At 46.3% G+C, this 25934-nt stretch overlaps 1 protein-coding gene across 2 annotated transcripts in view; it reads right to left on the reverse strand.

Moving 5' to 3' along the window:
• Window positions 1-25934, reverse strand: part of Bap60 (Brahma-associated protein 60) — a 107224-nt gene that overhangs the window by 27243 nt on the left and 54047 nt on the right. For both annotated transcript variants that reach the window (XM_077657274.1, XM_077657273.1), the window contains 3 exons: window positions 17502-17810; window positions 13587-13646; window positions 13239-13498 (listed from right to left, as the gene is read on the reverse strand). In XM_077657274.1, coding sequence (XP_077513400.1) covers window positions 13239-13498; window positions 13587-13646; window positions 17502-17810 — 629 coding nt within the window. The remainder of the gene's footprint in view (window positions 1-13238; window positions 13499-13586; window positions 13647-17501; window positions 17811-25934) is intronic.

Here is a 25934-nt window from a genome sequence, read left to right on the forward strand (position 1 = left end):
TAAAAAGGTTACTGGGGTTCTAACTGCTGGGCAGGTGGCCTGTAGAAAGGGGCAGCAGGTGAGGGCCGCGACCGCAACACGGCATCGGCGCACATCAGAGGAGCCGCGATCAGGGGTGGCTGAGGAGGAGGTGGTAGGACTTCAGCGACCTGCTCCTCGATGACACGATGTAGGTTGGGAGTGACCGATGGTGCAGGCGTAGACGGGCAGGTAGACAAAAATAGCTGGCGTGCAACTTCCTCACGTACAAACTGCTGGATGCGCTGGAGGAGCGACTGTTGGTCCAGGGCACCGTCCCTTGGGAGAGCCAAGCTGGAAAGTGTAGCCTCCTGATAGCCAGCACGCCGGGTAGGAAGGCGCTGTTTGCACAGCTCATCAAAGCTTTGGCAGTAGCCGATGACACCGGAGACAGTCTGGGGATCCTTGGCGACGAGCATCTGGAAGGCATCATCCTCAGTGCCTTTCATAATATGCCTGATCTTGTCAGCCTCGCTCATAGAAGGGTTGACACTCTTGCAGAGGTCGACGACATCTTCTATATAACTGGTGAAATTTTCACCAGTTTGCTGGGCCCGACTTCGCAAGCGTTGCTCGGTGCGAAGCTTACGCACTGCCAGACGGCCAAAGACTTCTGTCAGACTGGTTTTGAGAGCTGCCCAGTTTGAGATGTTAGCCTCGTGGTTTCGAAACCAGAGATTGGCTATGTCGCTCAAATAAAAGATAGCATTGGTGAGCTTGACGCTATCGTTCCACTTATTGTATGCACTTACACGTTCATAGAAAGCCAACCAATCCTCCACACTCGTGTCATCCGTGCCGCTGAAGATGGCCGGGTCACGCTGCCGCGCGGCGCTGGAACAGAAGACAGCCACCGGAGGCGGTGAAGCAGTTTGGGTGACGGTCTCAGGCATTGCAGAGGCGATAGGCAATGCGCAGTTGCGAAGCTTCAGGGCGAGGGGATCGTTGGCACCTCCACCACTTGTAATAAGGAACGTCTGGCAAAGCACTGCATTGCGAACAACCAGCGGTACAGTCCACGTACAGACCACAGGAAGCGGTCAGTCCAGAGCACGCACGAGGGACGGGCGTTCACCGCTTCTCGTTGACTTCTTCATTAAGCGCCAGCCTCTGAAGATTCCAAAGCTGAAGGCCAGTCTTACAAATTATTTGTTCAAGAAGTGCTAAATGCACTGCGCATTGTGATACATCAAACTGTCGGCTATTGGTCATACCTCCGCGCCGGCAAAAAAATCGCCAGAGTTGTCTGTGCAAAACTTTTCAAAAATTTATTCGTTAAATATGCCGGTAAACAAAAAAAAGAATACAAGCAAAACAAGAATAAGCTGCTGCACTAAATCAGAAGTTGATTACAAAAATGAAAATAAAAAGTACAAAACATTGCACAGGTTCTTAGCGACCATTTTTGAGATTTTCAGCTGTGTACATAGTACACTGCACTTTGTGTGGTTTTTCAAGTTAAGGAATATGACTGCTGCACAGCTAGAGAAAGCAATCACGTAAAGACATGAAGTGGAGGTAGATATGGGATGTGCTGCACATAAAATGTGTTCAGAGTTGTGCTCTTTTTTTTTAATAGCAGAGCTTGCAGGCGCTCCATCTTTTTTCAGTGGGTAGCAAATGGGTACTATAGGCAAAAAGGGGGCGTGGACTTCCTTGATTTCACCATCATAAAAAATCCCCAGGCGCATTTTGGTAAAATAACAAGGCAACATGTTTCAAAGACCCCGAATCACCAAATAAAACCACTCTCATCGCTTACAAATCAAGCCGACTATATAAAATACAACGTGAGCAGCAAAACGAAACACATATGAGCATGTGCTGATGTCCGAGACCTCCGAGATGAAGCCTTGCAATGGAAACTTAGATCCGGCCATTCCAAGTGGTTGTCTAACTCGCCACTGCTGCTCTAAAAAGAAAAAAAGACAGCATAAGAACCTACAAAAGTGCTTAGTGAAGCCTTTAGACTTTGAGGAGTGCACAGCGAAATGGACTGATTGGCGAACAGCGGACTGCAGCCGGTCAAAGTTTTCACGTTGCCTCCTCGCATTAGAAAAAGAAAAATCAAAATTAAAACCAAAAAGATGGTATTATAGAAATGAACAAGTTGGTGTAGCTTGCCCGGGAGTGCCTCCTTGAATTTTTGGCAGCAGATTAAAAAACGTCGATGATATATGACCACTGACCTATGGCGCAACAGCGAAAGGGCTAACCTTACACCTATCGCTCACCTATCCAATTAACAATAAAAGGAATTATTTCCAGGAGGGTGCCAGAGCAAGAAACATGGCTGACGAAAAAACAATGAATAAGCTTTGCCTGCATGATCACATGATCACACTTATAAAGCAGCAGTGACTCATACAGCCCTACACACCAGGTGGTGGTCAGAGGCATCCATTCCTTCCTACATGTCTCTCTCACTCTGCCCGGCCCCGGCATCTGCCATCGCTACGGGAAGCACCCGAGCTGCAGCAGCGGAAATAAAGGTGGTGATAATGAATTTTTATGGCACAAGGGCATCTGCGGCCAAAGAGCGCCATGACACAAGGTATTTTTCGTTTGCTCAAGGTGGGGTCAAAGACCAATTTCCCAAGCTTTTCACCCTTAATAAGCCTAGCGCCAGGCAGGAGATTGCAGTTTATCACTGGTGGGTACCCGGCGACACTGGGGATCAAACCCCACACCTCCTGCATGCGAGGCAGATGCTCAACCACAAGGCCGCCGCTGCGGTGCGGAAATTAAGGGGTAGCAGGCAGACTGGAGAAATCAATTGAAAGCGGCGAGGGGACAGGCAGAAAGAATAGGGGGGAGAGAGGTACAATATATAAGCATTCTATTTACACTATAAGATAAGTACAGGTCGGGCTTGTGTGATGTTCATAATGTAAGGCCAGCTATGGTTCACGGACGGCAGATGCTCTCCATTGCTTCGCGTTCTGCTGCATCTTGTTGCTGCACACGCATACGGCAAAAATACTGTATAAGCACGTGTAAGGGCTGCACTTTTTTTTTCCCAGATTCAAGGAACAATTTTTGGGGTGCGGGCCCATACATGCAATGTGTGAAAAAAAAAAAATGAACACAATCGGGGAATGAGCAGCATTTATTCCAAGTTCAAACGTCACTCACAGAGTCTTCCGAATCCAAGCTGGTGCTGTGCTCTGGTGCACGCTCATCCCACAAGAAGTTGCGCAACATGTCCGCTGTCAACATGCAGCCGTTGTTCCACACTTCCATCACTTAGTAGAGCAGCTCTTCTTCCAGCTGGGGAAACATGCACGGCTTGCCTCGGAAAATGTGCTTTTTGAAGCTTGTGTTCCTCAAAGCATCCTTTTGGTTGCACCATCGTCGGATGCACTTTTTGGCCACGTCGAATTTCCTGCCCGCCGCACGCTTGTCGTGTTCGAGAGCAAACTCCCAGCCATGTTGTTATTAAAGTGCTCGCCAATCGTGCTAAAACTGCAAAGCTCTGCAGCAGCACACGAAAGCCAGTGGTACAGTGAACTAACATGCTACCAAAACTGCCGTGTTTTTCACAGCCAGAAAAAGCTGGAGCTCGTGATACTGATGCCGATATGGACAGCGGGAGTTCGCGGCGAAGGGAAAAGTTGACGATGATGATCTGCCAAAGCCACGGGTGTCATCCGTGGGTAGCACCTGGAAGCTCCTGAGCGCCTGCATGGCCTCTGCGATTAAGCACACCGTTGCTTGCAGCCGGTGCTGATTGTGGAGGCCACGGCGCATGCATTTTGAAGGCTATTCCAGCATGGGTCGTGGAAAGTCCGGGTGCAGCCTGTACACGAGTGTGGCCCTTACACGCGTTTATACAGTAAGCTCCTTGGGAGCAAAAAAAAACGCGACCCGAAGTTAGTGAGTGCAGCAGCAGACTGCAGAATGAACAGCTGATTGCGCCAACGATGTGAGCGTGTGCCTTCGGTGCATAAATTGTGCGCTGTGTAAGCTTCAAGAAATCCTCAAAAGCACATGAAGAGATATTGCAATATAACATCTTACAGTCAACACCACTCTCGGCGGGAAAACTGCACATGTGTTGCTCATCAAACTACATGCCATACTCTCGGATTATTGTGTGTTTACTACGCAGTAAGTATGACAGCAGATGATCAGCCCTGCATGGTAAATGACTCTGCTGTGGTCACTGTGATTTCTATGCTCGTGAAATGCTTCCAGTGGGCTGTAAAGGAAAAAGAATTGGGGTACGTTTTGCTCAACTACAGTCTGTCGCCTGCCGGCTATTGCTGCCAGCAAGGAACGCATGCATAATCTCAACAAATGCCCACGTACTGCGTATGCTTGCATGATGATCCGCGCTGGAAAATTTTTCTCTTTAATGGGTCAAATGCGACATGATGTATGTGTACTGTACTTCTCAGATATTTTAAGCATTTGTGGCAGATGGCCCGAGCATCAAGCTGTACGACAGTCGGTGACGACCAAATCAGCACCCACGTCGACCGCTCTGAAAGCTGTGTGGCCGGCCACATAAGCCTGCATATATGCTTCGAGCAGTGTGCTTGCGAGGACATGTTTCAAGCAGGCATTTCTCAAAGCACGTCTACCTTTTCACTGCGCAGAAAGCAAGCAAGACCAAGCTCTCGCACTGAACTCAACTAACACCTCTGCGGCCGCTCTTCAATCAATCCCGTAGAAATAACCTACCAATTTTTGGTGTAGAGGATAGCGCAACTGAGACCTGGCAGCAATCTGAGGAAAAGGCACTGGCTTTTTTTCAGTCCAAACTAGGACAATCGGTGTCAGGGGGCTGGCACTGAGCGTGCACACCATTCGGGCAAATACTATGAAAATAAAAGGCGGCCAATAATACTTAAAGTTTCCGCTTTCAAAGACACGGACCGTGTTTTGTAGCTTGGTGGGAAGCTTAAAGGAAAGTCATCTAAACGCGTAATCTAAACTTGTTGCCCATGCGCACTCACTGGACGTGCCCTTTAAGTTGCGTTTCAACAAGTTATATGCCAACAATCGGTGCTTCACTTATGACACCACCTCTGAAAAGGTTGTCAAAACTGCAGGATAGCTAGTCGTTGAGGATCGGCCCCGCCACACGTGTTCATATGTTCCCCATTCTCGTCGATCAAATCCGATGGCCGAAGAGTTGGTTTGCCTTGTGAGCCTAAAAAATAAAATTGACCACTTTGCCACTTTGATATCTTCAGCAAAGCCTGACGTCGTACTCAGAACCGAACCCTGGTTGCACGATTCTATTTGTGATGCTGACGTGCATCACAGTGACAGGGACACTCACGGAGGCCGGTGTTTTTGTACTTGCAAGGGCATGCTTCCGATCGAAGCCGATAGCAATGTCTTCAGCGTGCAGTGAATCGGTGTGGTGCAATATTTCAAAGCGCAGTGGTGGCATCATAACAATAGGGTCCTTTTATCGCTTACCTCGTCAAAATTGAGTCGAGTGCTGCAACGACCTGTCGCTGTTCCTTTCCACACTGAATAATGATGTTTTCTTGGGTGGCGATTTTAACATGCCCAACGTCGAATGGAAGGATAAAAAACCCATACTCACTGACAAGTCTGCACTGGCATTAGCCTTTGCAGAGCTCATTGTAGTCAATGATCTAACACAGTACGTAAATGAGCCTACTAGACAGCAACACTTGAGGTCTTCCATTTTGGATTTAGTCTCTAACACAACCTCGCCAGGAGATTAAGTATTAATAATCTCCGATCTAAGTGATCATAACTGTGTCACTGCGCATCTTAAAGTGTCAGTTGCACGGACCATGCATAAGTAGTCGGGAGAAAAATGAAAATTGGTTTTTTGGGGAAAGGAAATGGCACAGTATCTGTCTTACATATCAGCCGACGCCTGAACCACACCTGAAGGACGCCCCATACCTGAAGGAAACCTTAACACTTTCCTGCCCATGGGAAAAGTAGTGGTTTTTGGGTGGTATAGGAAATATTTTTGTTCCTTCAACAAAACATGCTTGATACTCAAAGAAATAGCATCATTGTTGAGAAGAGGAAATTGTCTTTTTAATGGTGTTAGTCTCAATGAACATGTTTATTGGAGAAAATATTTAAAAAACAATTGCACAAAAATTTCAAACACTGGATAAAATATACAAAAACATCAACATTTCTTTACACTCACAAAATATAAAAAAATTTCAGTACATACAGTATGTACAATGTTTGACAAAATTGCAGCTTTTTATGTCCAGGACTTATTGAGGGGGAAAAAAACGTTAGCCATGGTGCGTGTCATGACAACGGGCAAAACAGTTTCTCGACGTAGTGAAACACAAATTGGTAGCACAGGTCTCACAGAAGAAATTTGTTTTCTGTTCAACTTTTCTGTCTTCGTAGCACAGCTTATAGTTCCTATAACGCTCCATTTTTTTTGGCTTGTGCTGAAGACCTTGGGGTGCACCTCCTGGTGGAACAACTGGAGGAACGGCGGGGTCTACAGAATGTCGCTCATCAAATCCCAGCAGCTGCTCAATCAGTTCTAGTCTGAAGGCGAACTGGTCGAAGCGCGAGATTCTTGACAGTTCTGCCACTTCTGGATGCTGTCAGCGGTGCTCATCAAACAGTATAAAACTGTCGACTACAGCGATGTCTATACAATGGAAGAACAGGGTCTTCCACCAGCGCACACACTTCGTGAGGACATTGTAGGAACCGATAAGCTGGCCCGATTTGTCAACTCCCAGCATGCCCACATTGTAGTCGTCTATGAGTTGCGGCTTTCTGATTGAGACTTCGGTACATTTGTTCTCAACTTTTTTTCTTCGTTTCGCAAGAACATATTCGTTTGCGGTGTGGGCTGTCGACATCATGTGGACAACCCGCTTATCCTTCCATTGCAGATACAACACGTCCTTGTCCCGCAGCCATCGAACATCTCCTCTTCCTGCTTTTTTTTTTCCCATTTTGTGTCTTTTAGTTCGCTGGGAAAACCGCTGCGATCTTTTCGGGTCGTTCCGCAAGCTAGTGTCTTGAATTCCAGTAGATGGATGAACAAAGATGTTGATGTGTAAAAGTTGTCCAAAAAAATTAAGTATCCCTGATCAAGGTAGTTCTCACACAGCCGCGTCACAACATCAAATGCCAACAAACCACATGCACTGGGCGCTTCTCGCTTTCCGGTATATACATTGAATTGAACCGTAGATTAGCAGATTAGCAGTCCGATGAACTTCTGCACTTCATCCGAAGTTACTTCTCTCCAGGACCCATCTCTCTCGCCGTAAGTTGGTTTTTCAAGAATATGCATCCAGGTATATTTATTTGTATTGTCGCATATCTCTCGGATTATTTCACCAGTGAAAAAAAAGAAGAAAGAAATCAACGGCTCTGGAGAACCGCCTAGCGCCACTCCGGAGCGCGATGCCGAGGTCGAGGCCTGGCCGTCGTGCAGGAGAAAACACGACATTCTGCGCAGCCGTCGGCAAATGGTCCCTCCCGAAAGACGTTGCCACCCTGCAGATAAGAAATCTGACCTTCAGTACACGGAGGATATCTACAGAACAGCGTGGGAGCGCAGCGAAATGATTCGGAGAAACCGAAACTTACCGACGAATGCCTGTGGACGTTCCGGGCTGGATCGACGCACTTTCGCTTTCAGTGCTAAAATCCGACGAACTGAAATTGTGCTCCGAGTCGCTGCTGCTTTCATCTTCAAAAACATCGCTCGCAGATGCATCGGGATCGATGGAAGCGCGCCGTTTGCGCGGAGCAGAAGCGCACGATGTCGACGCCATCACGGACACAACGAGGGAGCGTCACCCAACTTCAGAGTGTCGTTTAGAACCCCCGCACGGCGAACGTGAAACAAAGAAACTGGAAGAACAGTTCTTTTATTACGTACTAGATGGCGCAGCATGTCCGTAAACGCTTCGAAAGCGCGTAAATACGAACTTGCAACCATCGATAGCTGGCAGGCTATCGATGGGCATAGGCGTGGGCAGGAAAGTGTTAAGAGAACGAATAAAGGAGGGAGTGAAAGAAGAAAGAAGTGCCATAGTGGAGGGCTCCGGAATAATTTCGACAACCTGGGGATCTTTAATGTGCACCGACATCGACATCGCACAGCACACGAGGAAAGTTTATTTTTACAACAAAGGTGACTATGCATCCTTATCACATGATCCTGTTTCCTTCTTGCCTGATTTTTTAAACAGCAGTCATACATTAGACTGTGAGAACACTTGGGAACTGTTTAAAAACAAATTCAAAGCTCTTCTTCATATACATGTACCGTCAAAAGTGGTGTCTTGCAAACAGCGAAATGATCCGCCATGGTTCGATCAGGATATCAGTGCACTGGTCAACAAGCGGCACTGCCTTCTCACCTCGTACTGAAAAAACCATTGCTCACGTATGCTTCAAGCAATGAAGGTCCCTTCACATGATATCAAAGCTAAATTAAAGATTAAAAAAAATAAATTCTTCGCTTATGTGGGTGAACAAATTCAGTGTAATCCTAAGGAGCTATGGAAGCTTTTAAAATCTCATAGAAGAGAACAGGTTGGCGTTGTGGCCACACTTATCGGTTCAGAGAGCTGACGTCACTGATGATTATGACAAAACTTGTTTTAATCGCTATTTTCGGTCTGTTTTTAGCGCTCCCTGTTGCGCAGAACTCCCAGTCACCTATTGCAGTTACGTATAATAAAATTTTGAAGCAACTGCAATCGCTCAATGTTCAAACTGCTATTGGTCCTGACAGAGCTCCATCTTATGTTCTGAAAGAATGCACAGAGGTGGTAGCACATTGTTTGGCCGTGCTGCATAACACATCGTTAGACTGTGGCTGTCTTCCCACAAAATGGAAAGTAGCTAACATAGTCCCAATCCATAACAGTGGCTCCAAAACTGAAGTTTCAAATTACCGACCAATTTCCCTCACAAGTGTAAGCTGCAAGATTCTAGAACATATTATTTACAGTGCCGTCATAAAACACTTGGAAAATAGCAACTTCTTTGTGAATGTACAGCACGGTTTAAGGTCTGGGCTTTACGTTCTACACAGCTGTTAGAATTCACTCATATTATTTCGTGTTATGACTGCGGAAATCAAGCTGACTGCATATTTTTGGATTTTAAAAAAGGGTTTGACAGCGTACCACATGCCCTTTTATTGCCTAAACTTGCCTCCCTTGGTATTCACCACGCTGTGATTGCGTGGATTCACGACTAGCTTTCCGATAGATCACGATATCTTGTTATGAATGGTGTTACATCCCACTCTGCAGATATTCCTTCCAGTGTACCTCAGGGGTCAGTTTAGGGACCTTTGTTGTTTTTAAATTAATATTAGGGGTGTGCGAATATTCGAGATTTCCAATACGAATCGAATGTGTTTGATATTCGATTCGTATTCGTATTTGAAAATTGATATTCGTGAATTTCCGAATATCCTAAATTCATATTCGATTCGTATTCGAAAATTGATATTCGCAAATTTCCGAATATTAGAAAATTCCCAAATACTCGCCAGCGATCGTATACAGCGCATATTTTCATAAATTCGACCGTGGCAAAACCACAATATCTAGGCAAATTAGCCGATAACTGAGTCAAAAATTCCAGGAAAACAATACAGAGGTCCTATCCGCTCCTTCTCCGCCGTTTATCACGCGGACCGACCGCATCCCGACGCCGCAAAGCTTCACCTCGTGAGAATTCCCCAAGTGGGCTTTGCCACATATCACCCATGCTGCAAACAAGATGGCCGACGGCCCACTTCGAACAATCGCAATGCGAAATCGCGCTTTTTTTTTAATCCTACCGTAATACGTTACATATTTAATGCCCACATCCGAAGAATGCGTCCTGTCCCCTTCATAGCTCTCCGAGCGTGACTTCCGCCATCCCCTTTTGTAAACTACGTTATGCGGGAAAGCCTACTTGCGGAATGCCGCGGGAGCCTCCTGAAGGGGCGGGTCAAGTAGTCACAATAGGGCAAGCGATCCTGTTAAAATCTCGCCTATTGCATGGTGCATTGCAACCCGCACACCTCTTTAGCGGGCGTAACGCTAGGCGTGGCAACAATCGGAAGGCCTCTGTCGCTAGGGCAAAAAAATAGTCTGGCTGCGTAGTTTCAGTTTCTGAGCTTCACCGCTGCCCCGCGTCAACTTCAAATGTCGGGCCGCGCATTCGCCGATAGTGCAATCCCAGCTCCGCGCAACTTATTTCTTTTTCCATTGTAGAAACCGCCTCGCCGCTCCGACGCCAGAGTGCGTTCTCCGGCCCCTTGCTTGCATTTGTGTTGTTCTTCCAGCACTCTAAAACGGGTGGCTCGTCGCGGGCTTACAGGCGTTAGCGCGATGGAGCCGCCTCATAAGGCCTTACTGCATCTTCAGCATTTTCGGCAGCATTTTTCGGGGGGGGTCAATTTTATTAACAGAGGCTTTCAGATGAACCGGACATTTCTTCCGGTCCCTTGAACTCCGAATGAATGGGGTTTAATAGTCATCATGTTATTTTTTTGCTGCCAGTCTTGTCATTTTTTTGGATTTTGTTTTGCATGACCTCATTATAGTTTGGATACTATTATGCTGTCTAATCAAGTAGTATACAATTCTGTGCACATCATGTTTCTTTATATGGTACTGAGGCAGTCTAGTTTTGTTGTTAGAGGCTTTCAGATGAACCGGACATTTCTTCCGGTCCCTTGAACTCCGAATGAATGGGGTTTAATAGTCATCATGTTATTTTTTTGCTGCCAGTCTTGTCATTTTTTTGGATTTTGTTTTGCATGACCTCATTATAGTTTGGATACTATTATGCTGTCTAATCAAGTAGTATACAATTCTGTGCACATCATGTTTCTTTATATGGTACTGAGGCAGTCTAGTTTTGTTTAAGTTGCAAAGACCATACACTATTTTGAAAAAAATAAGGGCCACAACGTTTGCTTGCTCATTGTTTCCTGAAATTTTTTTTTTGTACTGAAGAGATATTCGATATTTGAAGCCATTTTTTCTTCATATTCGTATTCGATTCGTATTCGAAAATTTCAATATTCACACACCCCTAATTAATATTAATGTTATTGTTGCGAACATTTCCTGCAAAATCCACTTGTACGCAAACGACTACGTCGTGTACAGCCCATTACCCACTGAGCACGATGTTCGCACCCTGCAGCAAAATCTAGACAGCATCCATCAATGGTGCATCAAGTGAAAAATGACACTGAACTCAAATAAATGTAAATATGTTGCTTTTCCACAAAAACGTAACCCAATAAATTCTGTGTACTTTTAAAATTCCACTCCTTTGGAAAAAGTTTCTGAATTTAAGTACCTCGGTGTATATTTCAGAGAGAATCTTACATGGAGAACCCACATTGAATATGTGGTATGCAAAGAATTCAGAATTTGAATTTTTTCCGATGTAATTTCCATAAAGCCCATAAAAGAATTGTTGTACCTCATCACACATTAGACCTCTTCTTGAGTACGCTAGCACGGTGTGGGATCCATGTATGATTACATTATCGGATGGTTTAGAATGCGCACAGAACCATGCAGCCCGTTTTGCCTCCAATGATTACGACTTCCGACACAGCGTTTCAGCAATAAAGGAATCTTTTGGCTGGGAACTTCTCAGTAACAGGTGCATGCGCAGTAAAATAGAAATCTTCTATCGCATCTGTTTCAGCAAAACTGGGATTGATAAAACTCTGTATGTTCAGCTGCCACATTTTGCATCTGCATGTTGTGATCATGCTTATGAGGTGTGTGAAATCAAATGTGAACTAATGTTTATCACTCAATCTTAACTTTGTATCATTAATGTGCGCATGTGTGTGCCTGATTTTTTACAGCTGGTCCCTCTGTTGTTTGAATGCGCCATCACCTGACTATGGCACTTGTGATGCTTGATTTTGTTGTACCCCCCCCCTGCAATAATGCCTTCAGGCACTGCAGGTATCTGTGAATAAATAAATAAATAAATTGTCGAAGGCCTTGAACACCACAGCAACATCAGCCGTGCACGAAATTCACAGGCATAATCGAAATATTTTGAGAATCCAAACCATGCATGTAATGCAAAGGAAGATAAGTGCTGGTCCTTAAGGGTGACGGAGTGGATTCCAAGAGAAGGCAAGCGCAGTGGGGTGGGAGGGGGGGGCGGGTGCAGCTGGCAAAGGACAGGGTTAATTAGGGAGACATGGGACATGGGAGAGGCCTTTGCTCAGCAGTGGGTGTAATCAGGCTGATGATGATGATGCTGAGATGATCAAAATAGGATCACACACACACACACACACGCAAAATAAATAAATAAACAACTAGAATTGTTGCAAAAGGAGTCACTGGTGGCGACACATGACGATATGAGCTATGCTCTAGTTGAAACAAGCGCCTGCATTGCACTAGAGATCGAACAAAACTTCGCACGAAGAACCGTGGTCTTTCTAGTCCATATAAAAATAGCCGTCCACTTCCATGCCACCTGTCCGTTGTCTGCTAGCTGCCCGAGCCAGCCTGAGTGCCGCCAGCACAAAATCATCCTGGCGAGTCGCGGGCAGCCCGAAACCACCAAGCCAGAGAAAACAGAATGCATTCTGGGTAGCTACAGAGGGTGCACAGAGCAAGCCAAGAAAAACGGGTGCCTGGCTCCCCGTTCTGGCAACATGCGGGCAGCCTGCAGGCAGCCAGACGTGGATAACCGAAGAGGCCCAGTGCCCAAGGAAATTGACTGCCCTCGGCTTCCACTGTAAATCCATCTTTTTCCAAATGGCCAATCTGTGCATGTGCGTCTCTTTTCTTCTGCCCTCTCACGAGTTCCACTTGTTAAAGCAAACAACCAGGTTCTAGAGCGCATACACGGTTCATGCTGGTGACAGGTGCAAGTGACAGATAGTGGCAGCTACCAAGCGCGCATCTGCCACTTCACATGTGCAGCTTGTGCCTTGTGCCTCATGGAACCATATCGCGCATGCGTCGTGAAAGTATGTTTGGTTCCAACCAATTGCCCGAGTAGCAGACAAATTTTCGGAAACTCGCCGTAGAATGCCACATCTGGTGGAAAAGGCAGGCTCTCTCCATGCTTCATGTGGGGAGCAGATGCACTGACACCAGGTGAAGCACAGAGGCTCCTTTGGGTGCAAACCAGGTCGCCAACCGCTCCCATGCACTTTGGCCAGTCAAGCACACTGCACACATACAGAGTGACGACCCCCGACTGCAGGGTCTGCCCACCTGATAACATGGTTGATGACAATGGGGTCGGGCGGGTGAAGCAGCTGGTGCAACCGCTGGGGGATCTCGGCAAACTTCATGCGCTGGCATTGGAAGATTTGCTCGAGGTACTTGTCACAATTGATGTGCTCCCTCTCATGGTTGTCCTGCAGGCGGTGGGTCTTCACGTACTGCCACAGTGCGGCAATGATAATTGGCCGCGTCTGCGTGTGGATGCCCAGCAGACGCGCCAACCGGGGGTCCAGCTTGAACTGCAGGGGCTGCACAATACAACACACCACGGCTTTCATTTGCCAAAGGAGAGACTTGGGACATATCAGCCCAGCATGACTGCACTGTGGCACTAACCTGGTAGTCGAGCAGCAGGAGAATGGTGCAGCGGACATTCTTGTCGCCGGGCCGCTTCACCTGAAATGAGGAACCCACACAACTTCCTGGAAAATGCCGGAATCCGTGGAGCTTAAGGCGGAGAAAGAAAAAAGCTCAAGTGCCTTTCATTATGTCAAGCACTTCAAACGAGCTAGTCAGCACTCAACTGTGACACAGCGCAAGGAACAAGGAAAATAAAGATGGGACCACAGACAAGTGCCGACAGCCAACTGAAATTTTCTTTCAGGGGACAAGCAACACCATATTTACCCGAACTTAATGCAACCACAACTGCAATGTGAAGAACAAGACCACAGTATTAGGAATGTATGAATAGTGACTTTTGTTTGAAGTAAACCGTAATTTTCTTATAGTAATAATTTTGAAGTGAATATTTTGGATACTCCTGGCTGACAAAAAGGCTGAAGAGCCCAATAAGCCTTTTAATAGTCATGTATTTTACAACACACAAGGCCATTACGTGAAAAGAAAGGGCGAGTGCATTGGAGTAGGAGGGGGAATTATGAAATATAGTATTCTCGTCTTCCCGAGTGGAGCCCTCGGTGCAGGGCTACATGTGCCGCCGTGATCGTGCAGGCTGTTATGCCTGGCGTGCCTTCCAGCCCAAATGAATCAAGGAGCGGACTCCCCGACCAGGATTTCCAGAAAACCAAAGAGACGAGACTGGCGTTCGCGGAAGGAATGGCAGAGGCAGCAACGACAATGGCATGCCATCGGGTCAACAAACCGAGCGTTGTCCTCATAGTCACGCTGGGGTTGAAAACTGACGGAGAGCTGCGCCTTCAACAGACGTTACGCGTTCCGGTCATCAGACGATAAAGTGCAAGGTCTTTCAAGCCCTGCTGGGAAACAGCCCGACATTCCTGTGCCACATGGGCCTGCATTCCTGTGTTACGTATGCGCATTCCTGGGCTACATGAGCGCATTCCGGACCCACGTGCGCGCCCACCTGGAGGCTGTATTGGCAACAACATGACCGGGTCTTGTACCCTTTCCATCGACCGAGCTGCGAGAGAACATCAGCACCGCCCTGCCGTGGGCGCTAAAATCAGTGTCATCGTCTGTTTGGACATCATTCTTCGAACTGTATTTCCCAACCAGGGATCTGGGGAATCTGGCAATCTGGGCAAGTTGGTAACTGTACATCTTTGTTTACAGGCGCGAAAACAGACAAAACACAAGGCGCTCCGTCTTGTCTTTCTGCCTTATGTTGTGTCTGTTTTCGAGCCTGTAACCAAAGATGTGTAGTAATGAGTCATCGCTCATTTGAAAAGAAATTTTCGACGAAGCACGCCTTCGGAAAACGGAAGCGCAAGCCTCCTAAGCCGAGGAGAAGACGGAGGCCAGCGGGAGAAGCAGAGCACCCGAGTGAACATACGGAAATGTGCCGCGCTGTCTTGCACCAAGTTACTCCACTAGCGAAGCCGACAGTCGCCCTGAGCCATCGACGCCGATAACGCAGTCGACGGAAGACGCAACAACAGAGTCTCTTGCACGTTTGCGTACGGCCGCGTGAATCAGTAGCCGAGATCGCAGCGTTGGAAGCGACGCCGGCAGAAATGGTGTGCTCTGTTTCTGGCGCATCGTGCGACACAGACACGCAGCCTGCGAGTGGGCCCCAACCGTCGACGAGCTACAGTGCGATAGCTGAAGATTCACCGGACGAATCGTCGCCCGAACGTAGCACTATTCAGGCATGTGTTTCGTGTTGTCGGCAGTGACAGCAAAAGCACAGACATGCAGCGTTTGCGACTCCCTTCGCGCAGCGTCCGCAACTGAACGGAAGTTTGGTCAGCACTGTCAAAGGACGAGGATGCCTCGCTTTTTTCAACAGAGACAGCAGTAAATGAAGCAGTCATGAAGTACAATTCAGGGAGCCAAGGAGCCTACTCAGCAATGTGTGCCACCTTGAGTGTGCATCATGGTGCCCTTGCCATCCAGAGGGCTCAAGAAAAGGACCAAGAACACCTGAAGAAGGCGTCCGAAGCCCACCAAACAAAGAGGAAAAAGTGCAAGAAGATGCCTGACAGCAATGATGCAAGATATTACAGCCCCGGTGCTTTCTAATAAATCTGCAGTGCTTGCAAAACTTTAGAGCCAGTTTTCTCAGAAGTGAGTTTTGAGCCGACTGTCCTGCTTGCAGAAAGCATAGAACAACTATGCCTTGTAGGATTTGCATAGGGTTTGTTGCACTGTATTTCTTAGTAAATTCTCTATGCAGCGACATTCCCATATTTTTAATAACTATCACATTATTTTTACTGTTTAGCTAAATTGGCATGTTGATAACGACCACATTTTTCAAACATGGATATAATGCTCTGTAAAAAAAATCATGGTGATAAAAATATTTGGAGAATGTCACTGCATGAACTATTCATCTGGGTAAAATACAAAGGCCACTATGGGCTTCTACCACGTTTTTTTACCACAACAAGCTTTCTGCAAGTTGGGTGCAAATAAAAATTTGTGATGTCAAAACTACGCAAGGTATATCAATGAAACTTTGTATTTAGTTATTCAGCACACTTCCCAATAACCATGCCAAATTTCATTGCTCTACTACAAAAAAAATTAGGAATTTCACTCCGATCCCGACCTCCCTCCTTAAAAGTTCAAATGACCGAATTACTAAATAAAATAAAAATAATTTACAAAAAGAAAATAACAAAATAGAATAAAAATAAAATAAAAGTAACAGAGAAGGCAAAGTAACTTGAAATACTTTCACTTTTTCACACCTAAGAAGACTTAAGTGCACCTTTAATTTTTTTTATTGAACTCTTTTTATCAGACAAAAAAGAGGTGCTATGAAGCAATGAAGAGCTGTGTTTTTAAAGCATTGGGAGTTAAGCAGTGTTTCACCTAACACTCTATAATTTAAAAAAAAAAAGGGCTTTTTGAGTTAGAAGAGCGCTTTTCTGGCATAGCATTGCCAACGGTATAGTACATCAAAATACAGCTAAGATGTGCTAACTAGCAGGCTGGTTAACTAATCTTGAATAGTTAGCTTTGTAACTAATGCTGTTAGGCACCTTAATTATTAAGAAATGTGTAGCCCACCGTAAGCAATATCCATATCAGTTTTTAGAATTTCGAAAACGCGGTTAGCCTCGGTGCTGTGGCCCAACAAATTTTGGGAACATTGCGCCAAATGCATGTGCTTTCGAGAAGTTTGCAGGTAAAGCAATCTCTCCAATGCATGTAACTCGTCAAAATATCCAAAATTTGTTGGGCTACAGTGCCGAGGGTAACCGTTTTTTCGAAATTCTAAAAACTGATATGGATATTACTTACAGTGGGTTACGCACCTCTTAACAACTAAAGAGCCTAACGATAATAGTTGAAAAGTTAACTATTGGATATTGTTAACCAGCCTGCTAGTTAGCAACGTCTTAGCTGTATTCTGGCTTACTACACTGCCGACAGTGCTCTGCCGAAAAAAGTGCACTTCTAACTTAAAAAGCCCGTTTTCAAAAACTGCAGAATGTCTTAGGTGTAACTCCCTATATAATGCGAACTACCGAGGCGATATCGAACAGGTCATTTAAGGAAACTAAGTTTCGTAAGCTCTTGGTTGTCAGGGGGAGCCAGTGTTCCCACGAGGCTCTTGTTGGGCGGGGGATGGGTGGTTGAGGGGGTGCTCGCACATGCTCATGCGATCCTGGCTGCGACGGTCGCATTTTGATGAAGGCCAAATGCTAGAGGCCCACTTGCTGTGCGATGTCAGTGCACAGTAAAAAAACCCCAGGTGGTTGAAATTATCCAGAGCCCTCCACTGCGCCGTCCATCATAGGCTGAGTTGCTTTGGGAAGTTAAACCCACAATCTGGTACGATGGAAACCCTCCCAGGCAACACACACACGCACGCACCTGGAAGCCATCTGTCTCTGTAGTGGTGGGGGTGCGGTGCCACTCGACCAGGTGGTTGTCTGGCCCATACAGCTCCTTGTCAAGCTCGATGACGAGGCTCTTGAAGAAGGAGGAGAACTTGCGCTTGGCACCCCGCGCCGACTCCCCCTTGGGCTGCTCCTCCAGCAGGCGGCCCTCCACTCGCAGCTCCCACGAGGGCACTGTCCCCTCAGCCGCTACTCCGTCTACGCCATCTACCGCGTCCCCGCCACCACACATCTTGCCCGGGTAGAAGGTGTTCGAGATGAAGATGCGCAGTTTCCGCTTTTGCTGTACCACAAGCAAAGAACACACAACCTTCTGAAACCCATATGCGTTCCCCTCACTTATGTCCACATTGTCCTTCCATGCAGCACGCTATGCGCATGTTACGGGCTTTTCGGTGCTTGTGCAATGGAACCTCCTCATAAGGCTTCAAATTTTCACATTTTCAGCATTTCTTTCTCTCTCTCGCTCTTTTTTTTTTTCTGAGGTTGGGGAACACTTATAAAACAGCCTTCGGATAACCCAGAAATTTTTTCCACTCCCTTGGAACTCGGAATTAATAACGCTTTACTTGCCATCATGTTATTTTTAGCTGCCAATCGTGTGTAAATTTATAAATTTGATTTTGCATGACCACATTTCAGGTTGGATACTGTTATGCTGTCTAATCAGGTACATACAGCATTGTGCATTTTTGTTGTGAAGACTTTCAAAAATTTCCCCGCCTCAACTGTTGGCTCATTTGCGGTGAAACTGCACACAGAGCTTGCGTATTATGGTGACTTTTGTATCGTAGCAAGTTTGACAAAGGTACTTACTTAGTTAAGCCGTGCATGATGCAAAAACATGCCTGCGTCGAGATCAGCGAACCGAAACCCGCAAACACCGTTTTTTCACTGAAGGGCGGCAGCGGTGCCATCTGTTTGCTGCTGTCACCCTCCGATGCTTTCGGAGAGTCACGAAAGCAGAAAAGAGATCAAACATTATTCTTTGAAAGGTAAAGCCTCGTTAAATCAGGGGTTGCGATATTTTTTTCCGCTCAGACAAAATGCTCGAAGCACTTGAGTTGAAGCAGACGAAGCGGACGGAACTATTACTCAAAGGGCCCGTGCTTCTTGCAACGCTCGCCTCGGCGCCTTGTCGTGACACTTTCCACTGCACAAAATAGATGGCGCTACTGCCTCCCTTCAGCAAAAAAACAGCGTTTGCGGGTTTCGGTTCGCCGATCTTGATGCAGGTGATTACGTTTTCGCATCATGGACAGCTCAACTACCATATCAACCGGAATATAAGTAGAGATTTTTTCTTAAAAACAATGAGCGAAAGTCTCCCCTCGTTTTATATAGCAGCCATTAGCAGAATGCGAGTAGCAGCCTGGCAACCCATGGCATACCTGTTCGCGAACGGATAGCTATAGTCGTATCGACATCCGAACGTTTTTGCTTTTTTTTTTTCATTCGGAGCCACCGTACTGTTGGTCTTTGCGTGCGCTGTTTTGTTTGACCTCGTGTGCAATTTTGAGTAAGCAATGAGTACCAGCGGCATGCGGAGGCAGTTCACAGCGGCTTTCAAGAAGAAAGTGATAAGAGTTCGCTCAAGCGAATGGGAACATGGCCGCTCAGTGCATGTTCGGTGTTTCGAAGAAGAGCATGTGGTATTGGCACGGACAAAAGATAAGTTGTTCGTGTACAAGCCGAGCAAAATGTCCTTTCGCTTGAGGACGCACTTACGGACTTTGTGCAGCACCTTCGTGTGCAGTCACTACCCGTGACTGTGCATTCAATTCAATGCAAAGCTTTGGAGCTTGCGCGTGAAGCTGGACTACGCTGAGAAGAGTTTAGCGCACCGAAGTTGTGTGTGCCGTTTTATGAGGCGCAAGTTATTTTCTCTCCGCCGCCACACATCCCTACGCCAGAAGCTGCCAGAGGAGTTCGCCGATAAGCTCGCCAGCTTCCAGCGGTATGTGATTCGGCTTCGAGAGGAGCACGATTACATGCTCGGACAAACTGCAAACGCCGACGAGAACCCTGTCTGGTTTGATATGCCTTCGGCTACCACGGTCAGCGAACGCGAGCAAAACAAGTAAAACTTCTGTCGACAGGAAGTGAGCACTCGCGCTTTACTGTCATACTTGCGTGCACGGCAGATGGCAGAAAGTTGCCTCCTTGTGTCATTTTCAAAAGGAAAACAATGCCGAAGGAAGCCTACCCTTCAGGTGTTGTTGTGCGCGTGAATGAAAAAGGGTACATGGACGAGGTTATAATGATTGAATGGATTCGCGTGGTGTGGAATCGTCGGCCCAGTGAACTGCTGTGTCATCGGAGCATGCTGGTTTTGGATGCATTTCGCGGCCACCTGACCGAATCAGTAAAGCGCGCGCTCACAGAAGCTAGGACCGACCTCGTCATCATTTCTGGTGGAATGACGTCCACCCTTCAGCCACTCGACAATTCGAAGACGCAGATGGGCCGCCTGCAAAGGCCTCCGTTTGCGACCGTCTGCAGCTGGATGTTGCCGGCCTGGCGTGTTGTCGGCCTGGCGTTCTTTGCCAGATGCCATAGTGCAAAAGGTTTTCAAAAAGTTCTGCATAAGCAACACGCTGGATGGAACCTAGGATGACGTACTGTTGGAGACGGTGAGCGACAAGGAATCGTCTTCTGACGACGCTGATGAAAGTTCGGGGTGAAGCCGCAGCTCTGGTGGTCCAGGGACGCAGCCAGCGCTGCAAAGAAATGCGTTTTGGCAATATTTGCTTCTTTATTCTTTTCTACTTTCTTCACTTCAAGGTAAGGGGTCGATCTATATTCCCACTCAACCTATACATGGTTTATACGGTAAGTAAGTGCCGTTGTAAAACTTGCTACGATACAAAAGTTACCATAATATGCAAGCTCTGTGTGCAGTTTCACCGCAAATGAGCTAGCAGTTGAGGCGGGGAAATTTTTTGAAGTCTTTGCGATAAAGATGCACAATACTTACTTCTGTGCACATCATGCTTTTTTTTTATGGTGCCGAGTCAGAGTAGTTCTGTTATTTCAGTTGCAAAGACCGTACACCATTTTAAAAAAAAATAAGGGCAACAACGTTTTCCTCTTTAGTATATCCTGAAATATTTTTTTTTTCATGCTGGACAGATCTTCAATATTCGAAGCCATTTGTTTTTCGTATTCGTACTGAACTCGTATTTGAACGCTTCAATATCAGCACACCCTCAGCAAATAATGAATACACAGAGCCTTGCTTATAGAGACCTCTCATAAGAGAGACAAAAACTGCTTCGCAGAACGTATCTGTTATAAAGGGGTTCAACTTCTATCCCATTCGGATTAACTCAGACAGGTCCTACAGCAGATATTTTTTTTGCTTGTGCTTTGTTGCGCTTGTTTGCAGCCAATCGCAGCTCAGCCAATCGTAGAGGGTTGGCACAATTATCTGAACAGCACCAATTTGTGGCAACATGTAGCCGGCACGGCGACTCAGTGAGATTGTGCACAACTGAAGACAAAAGCTGAGCTGGTTGGAAGCGGTGACATGGTCACTAGCAAGAAAATACAAAGAACAACGAAAAAGCTTCTCAATGAATAAAAAGAAAAAGACGACTGCACTGCACTAGCATAGAACAAATGCATACAGGCTGCCATTTTTTCCTAGGATGATAACCGACTTGAACAAGCTATCTTCCGATGTGGCCAACTTATCACCCCCCCCCCCCCCCCCCCCCGAGTCCTCTTTAAGGGGATGCGAGGCTGAAATACTGATTTTCAGGAAAAAAATGCGGTTTTTAAGTTTGAATTGTTTTGGACTGCTGGTTTTATGAAGAATATTCTCACCAAGTTTGGTTGTTATATGAGCAGTAGAAAAGAAGGAAATTAATTCTTTTCACGAGGTGGTGGTAGGCCGTCGAAGGAGTCTATGAACGCTCTTCTCAAGACGCATCAGCAGTCCGAGCAAAAACCAAACGAGAAGTGAATGCCCACGTTAGAAAGTTTGTTTTTCACGCTTTTTTAGTCGCGGAAGACCTTCTATCAAGAATAAGCAAGGCCACTAATGAAAAGGAAGGCATATTTCTGGCCGCGACAACTGCAGAGTGGCTGGCAAACCGAAATAGGAGCTCGGATTGGCAGAAATATACCACGTGACCATCCAATGCTGTTTTTGCGCCATTCGGACTCACTCCCGCTCTGGTTGTGTTCGACGCTTGCTATCTGTTACCTTTTCTTCCTTCTGTGAGTTTACTGCGAACAGCGGGTAGCCGGTGGTGTGACCGAAATGTGCTCGCACCGAAGGCTTAGGCACGGAGAAGCATCGAGAAGCGAAAACGCACCACGAAAGCGAGAGCCCTACACAGCACTGTGCGACCGCCAGCAAGTGAGCGTCTGCTTGTACATTCGCCAGGCCCAAGCCTGCCGCCGGCGACCTAAGCGAACACTTCAAGCTCTGTTGATGGTTCATCACCCGAAGATCGAATTTGCATCACTAAGAACTGTGCAGACTACAGCAGACTTGGCTGCACTAAAAATTAATGAGGGTGCACATGGCATCAAGAGATTGTTTCGACAAGCTGGAACTAGAACATGGGAGTCCAGACGATGAAGCACGTCCAGCGAGCAACCCATACAAGAAAAAAGTATTTCACAAGTATTTCAAAGTACAGTAGAACCCCACTGTTATGTTCCTCACTGCTGCGTTTTCCCTGCTGTTACGTCGTTTTCATCCGGTCCCGGCATAGCTTCCATAGGATCCAATGTATAAGGAACCCCGTTGTTACGTAGTAGCTGTGAAAACGTTCCCGCATGATACGTCGCAACTTAGCACCCCGAACACGCCTGGGCTGAAGTAGGCAATGCGCTGCAACCGCCATTTTGACTTTTGGCGAGTTTTGGCCGGGCTTGGCCGGGCTTGGCTATGGAACTGGCTGCAAGAAGCCGCACGCCAGTTCGAGAGGCCGCCACTAGGTGGCCATTCGTGAAAAGTGCTCTCACTTTTACGGTCGCCGCATGGTAGTTGAACGGGTCGGCTCCTCTTCTATCATGCTATCGTCATTGTGCATTAAGCCTCGTGAGCGTCGAACTTGTGCTTAGACGACGTCGCGCAAACGGAAGGCGCTTTGAATGCAGTCGACAGGCAGCCAGCGCGGAAGAGAGTCGACATTGCCAAGGACCTTAGTCTCCCCCCCTCGATGCTTAACAGCATCATCTCGAAGCGTGCCGAGATAGAGGAGAATGCCGCGCTCATCGGCCCGACAGCAAAGCAGGCTCGTGGCAAAAACGGCAAGCCACCATTCTGGACTTCTTTAAGTCCTAAGCGCACTCTGTGGAAATAAATAGTCTATAGTTGAAAGTGCACATTTTAATTTATTTTCGGAGCTTTCCTCACTGTTGCGTTTTCCCGGCTGTTACGTTTTTTTTCCCCGGTCCGGTGAAAATTCGTATGAACGGGATTCCACTGTATTTCACAAATCAAAGTATTTCACAAGAAAAGAAGGACTGAAGCATTTGCCACAGAGCAGCATTGTGTTGAAGAGAAGAGTCCGACCTATGGAGCAGGCCACTTTGATTCATTTTTTTTTTGCCCCAAAATAGAAAAGCATGTTCTGAAATCTTTGAACTCATTTTTCTCAGTTCGCACTGTTTGGGAAAACAAAACAGTTAGGAAAACTATTACTTCCAAACTGCATGTCTAAAAGCTGCTTTCAAGGTGGTTTTAGGGCTCTAAATATTTTTTTACACAAAATATTTTGAGATGTCAGACATATAATGACAACAAAAAAAAAGAACTTTGTTTTTAGAGTGATGACATCTGTACAGATATGGTATAAAAAACATACGAACGACCTTATCCTGCACTGTTAACCATCTAGAAGATATCTAATCACAAACTATTAGTATATCTCAATTATTTTTGAAATGATAGTTTTCCTAAGCTGACACACCTGATTGCTCAATATGAAAGCTATAACTTTTTTTCTGTTGGAGCTAGGAAGCTGAAAATTTGATAACAGTCTAATGAGAAGAAGATACACCATCCCTAAAAATTTTTATCACAATTGGTGCAGTAGTTCAAAAGACGACTCTTCAGCCTAGGTGTCTTGAATGATCGAAATATGCGAAAATTTCTATTTTTTGCGAAAATGGCATATTCGGGATCAATACACTCTGACGTACCTGCCTAAAAGGTTTCAAGGTGTAAATTCGACCGACCCATGTCTTAATATCTCACGTCTACGAAACCCGAAATGGCGATTTCGGGGCAAAATGTGGCAGGATTCGCACACGTCGAATCCCACGACTGCGTCTCCGATGGTTGCCTTCTTGGCTTTGCTTGAAAGCTGCGCCCCTTCCCCACTGCGTGGCATTACTCACTACTGTGAAATTTTTGGATCATCCGTATTCTGTTGCTTTCTGAGGCTTCCACAACATTTCAAATGCGATTATTTCAGCTTATGTTTTTTGCAAACACCAGTAGCCTTACAGACGATTTTATTAAGTTTTTTATGGGGCAATTTTAATTACAGTCGCTGACAGTTTATTCGGACCTCACGGGTACCGGGGAAAAGTCCGAATAAAGAGGTGTCCGAAGAAACCCTTTATTTTCACGTATTTACTCAGGCTCAGCAATAAGCTTAAGGAAATTGTGAATGTGCTGTTGCACGCTGCTCCATTTACGTGCAATCAGATCAGCCTGCATCTTGGAGAGGGTCGTGCGGTCACTAAGACAGCTAAAAGCACAGTCAATGCATGTACAAGGTCCACATGCGACAGTAACAGCGCACATGGTTCGTCATCTTCAGATTACGAGTCATTGTTCAGCGGGGCAGCACAAACCTTACGAATGATCTCGTCGTCGTCAAGTTCTGCGATGTCAGCGCAGCACTTGCTGAACCATTGCGATCTTTTTCGCGCAATGTTTGCGTGTGCCGAGTTGGATCCCCACGACCTCAGCACAGCACACAAGGCAAACGCCCGTGGAAACCAGTTGCACAGACTAATAACGTGGCCTCCTCGCAGCATCGTACACGAAGAAAGAAACGAATCGACAGCTGGATTGCCTAGACATGGCTTGGCTTAGGTGCTTAGGCAACTAAGCTGAGGCCGGAACTGCTGTAGCCACTACCAGAACACGCAGAAACGATGATGATGAGCGCGCATTTGTAGCAGCACCACCTCGTGGGGCAGCAAGGAGGCACAGTTCAAAACAAAAATGGCGTTCAAGGAGTGTCCGAAAAATCATACGAGAGGTTGCATGGTGTCCGAAATTAAGCAGTTGTTATATAAATATTATGGTCTATGGGGACAATTTCAATGCCATCGCATTACTTGCATGGAAGTTCCTAGAGTGACCCCAGTAACTTGAGTGTGTTTGAATATCAATGTGACAGAAATTTCCGCAGCTTTTCACTACAGCGTCCCTCATAGCCTCAGTCGCTTTGGGACGTTGAGCACCCACATACCATAAACATCTATCCTTTGTTTAAAAACTGGTTTGTTCTGCTGCGGCTTTTGAGTGCCTGCCACTTGCTACCTTAGTCGCTTTTATCTTTGTTGTATCAAGCACCTGTACTGCTGACTTTGCTACCAAAATAGCCCGTAGCACAGAATAAAAAGAAAGAAAAAAAAAGACAACCCAGACATCAACTTGTGTTGCCACGTCAACTCATGCTGTTGCCAAGCAATGTGTACTGGGAGAACCTTTTTTTTTTCTCCTATATAGTATAATTTCATTATAAGAGACCTCGATAGTGCCCAGGGTTTTGGTCTGTTGTAAGAGAAGTCTGTACAATCCAAATACTGTTACAACAGACTTTGGTCTATAACCACACAGAGTCTGTTGTAAACAGAATACACGACATGCAATGCCTGCCGACAACATATGCTTTATTGATAACTTAGCACTTCTTAAAGAAGTTCGTCAACTTTGGCTGAACCGAATAAGTAACAGCTTTTGACACAATTTGTGCCTCCATTAGCACAAGGTGATCGACTTCTTCAGGTGCAGCGTTTTGCTCAAAGTATGATTTTAGGCCTTGGATATGCTGGAGTGCTTCGGACGTGGTAACCTTTCGAGGGACAGTGACACCTTCATCCTCTTCGTCATCCTGGTCTTGGTCAATGGCAGGCACTCTCCTGACTTGGGCAACAATCTCGTCGTCTGTCAGCTGTTCCGTGCTGACCAATTCAGCATCCATGCCCGCATACTCTGCAAAATCTTGTGTGCCGAATGCTTCTTGCACAGCTGCCCATAGTGCTGGATCTGGCTGGTCTGGATCCTCTGCCAGAGGTGCTGGTGGCTCATTGTTGTCCAAAATAAATCCAGCTTTATGAAAACAATTCTTAATAATGTTTGCATCGAGTTGCTCCCACAATGCTGAGATTATCTGTACAGAAAATTTCAAGTCTATCACAGACTCCC

Source organism: Amblyomma americanum, chromosome 3 (genome assembly GCF_052857255.1).
Source record: "Amblyomma americanum isolate KBUSLIRL-KWMA chromosome 3, ASM5285725v1, whole genome shotgun sequence".
Taxonomy (NCBI): domain Eukaryota; kingdom Metazoa; phylum Arthropoda; class Arachnida; order Ixodida; family Ixodidae; genus Amblyomma; species Amblyomma americanum.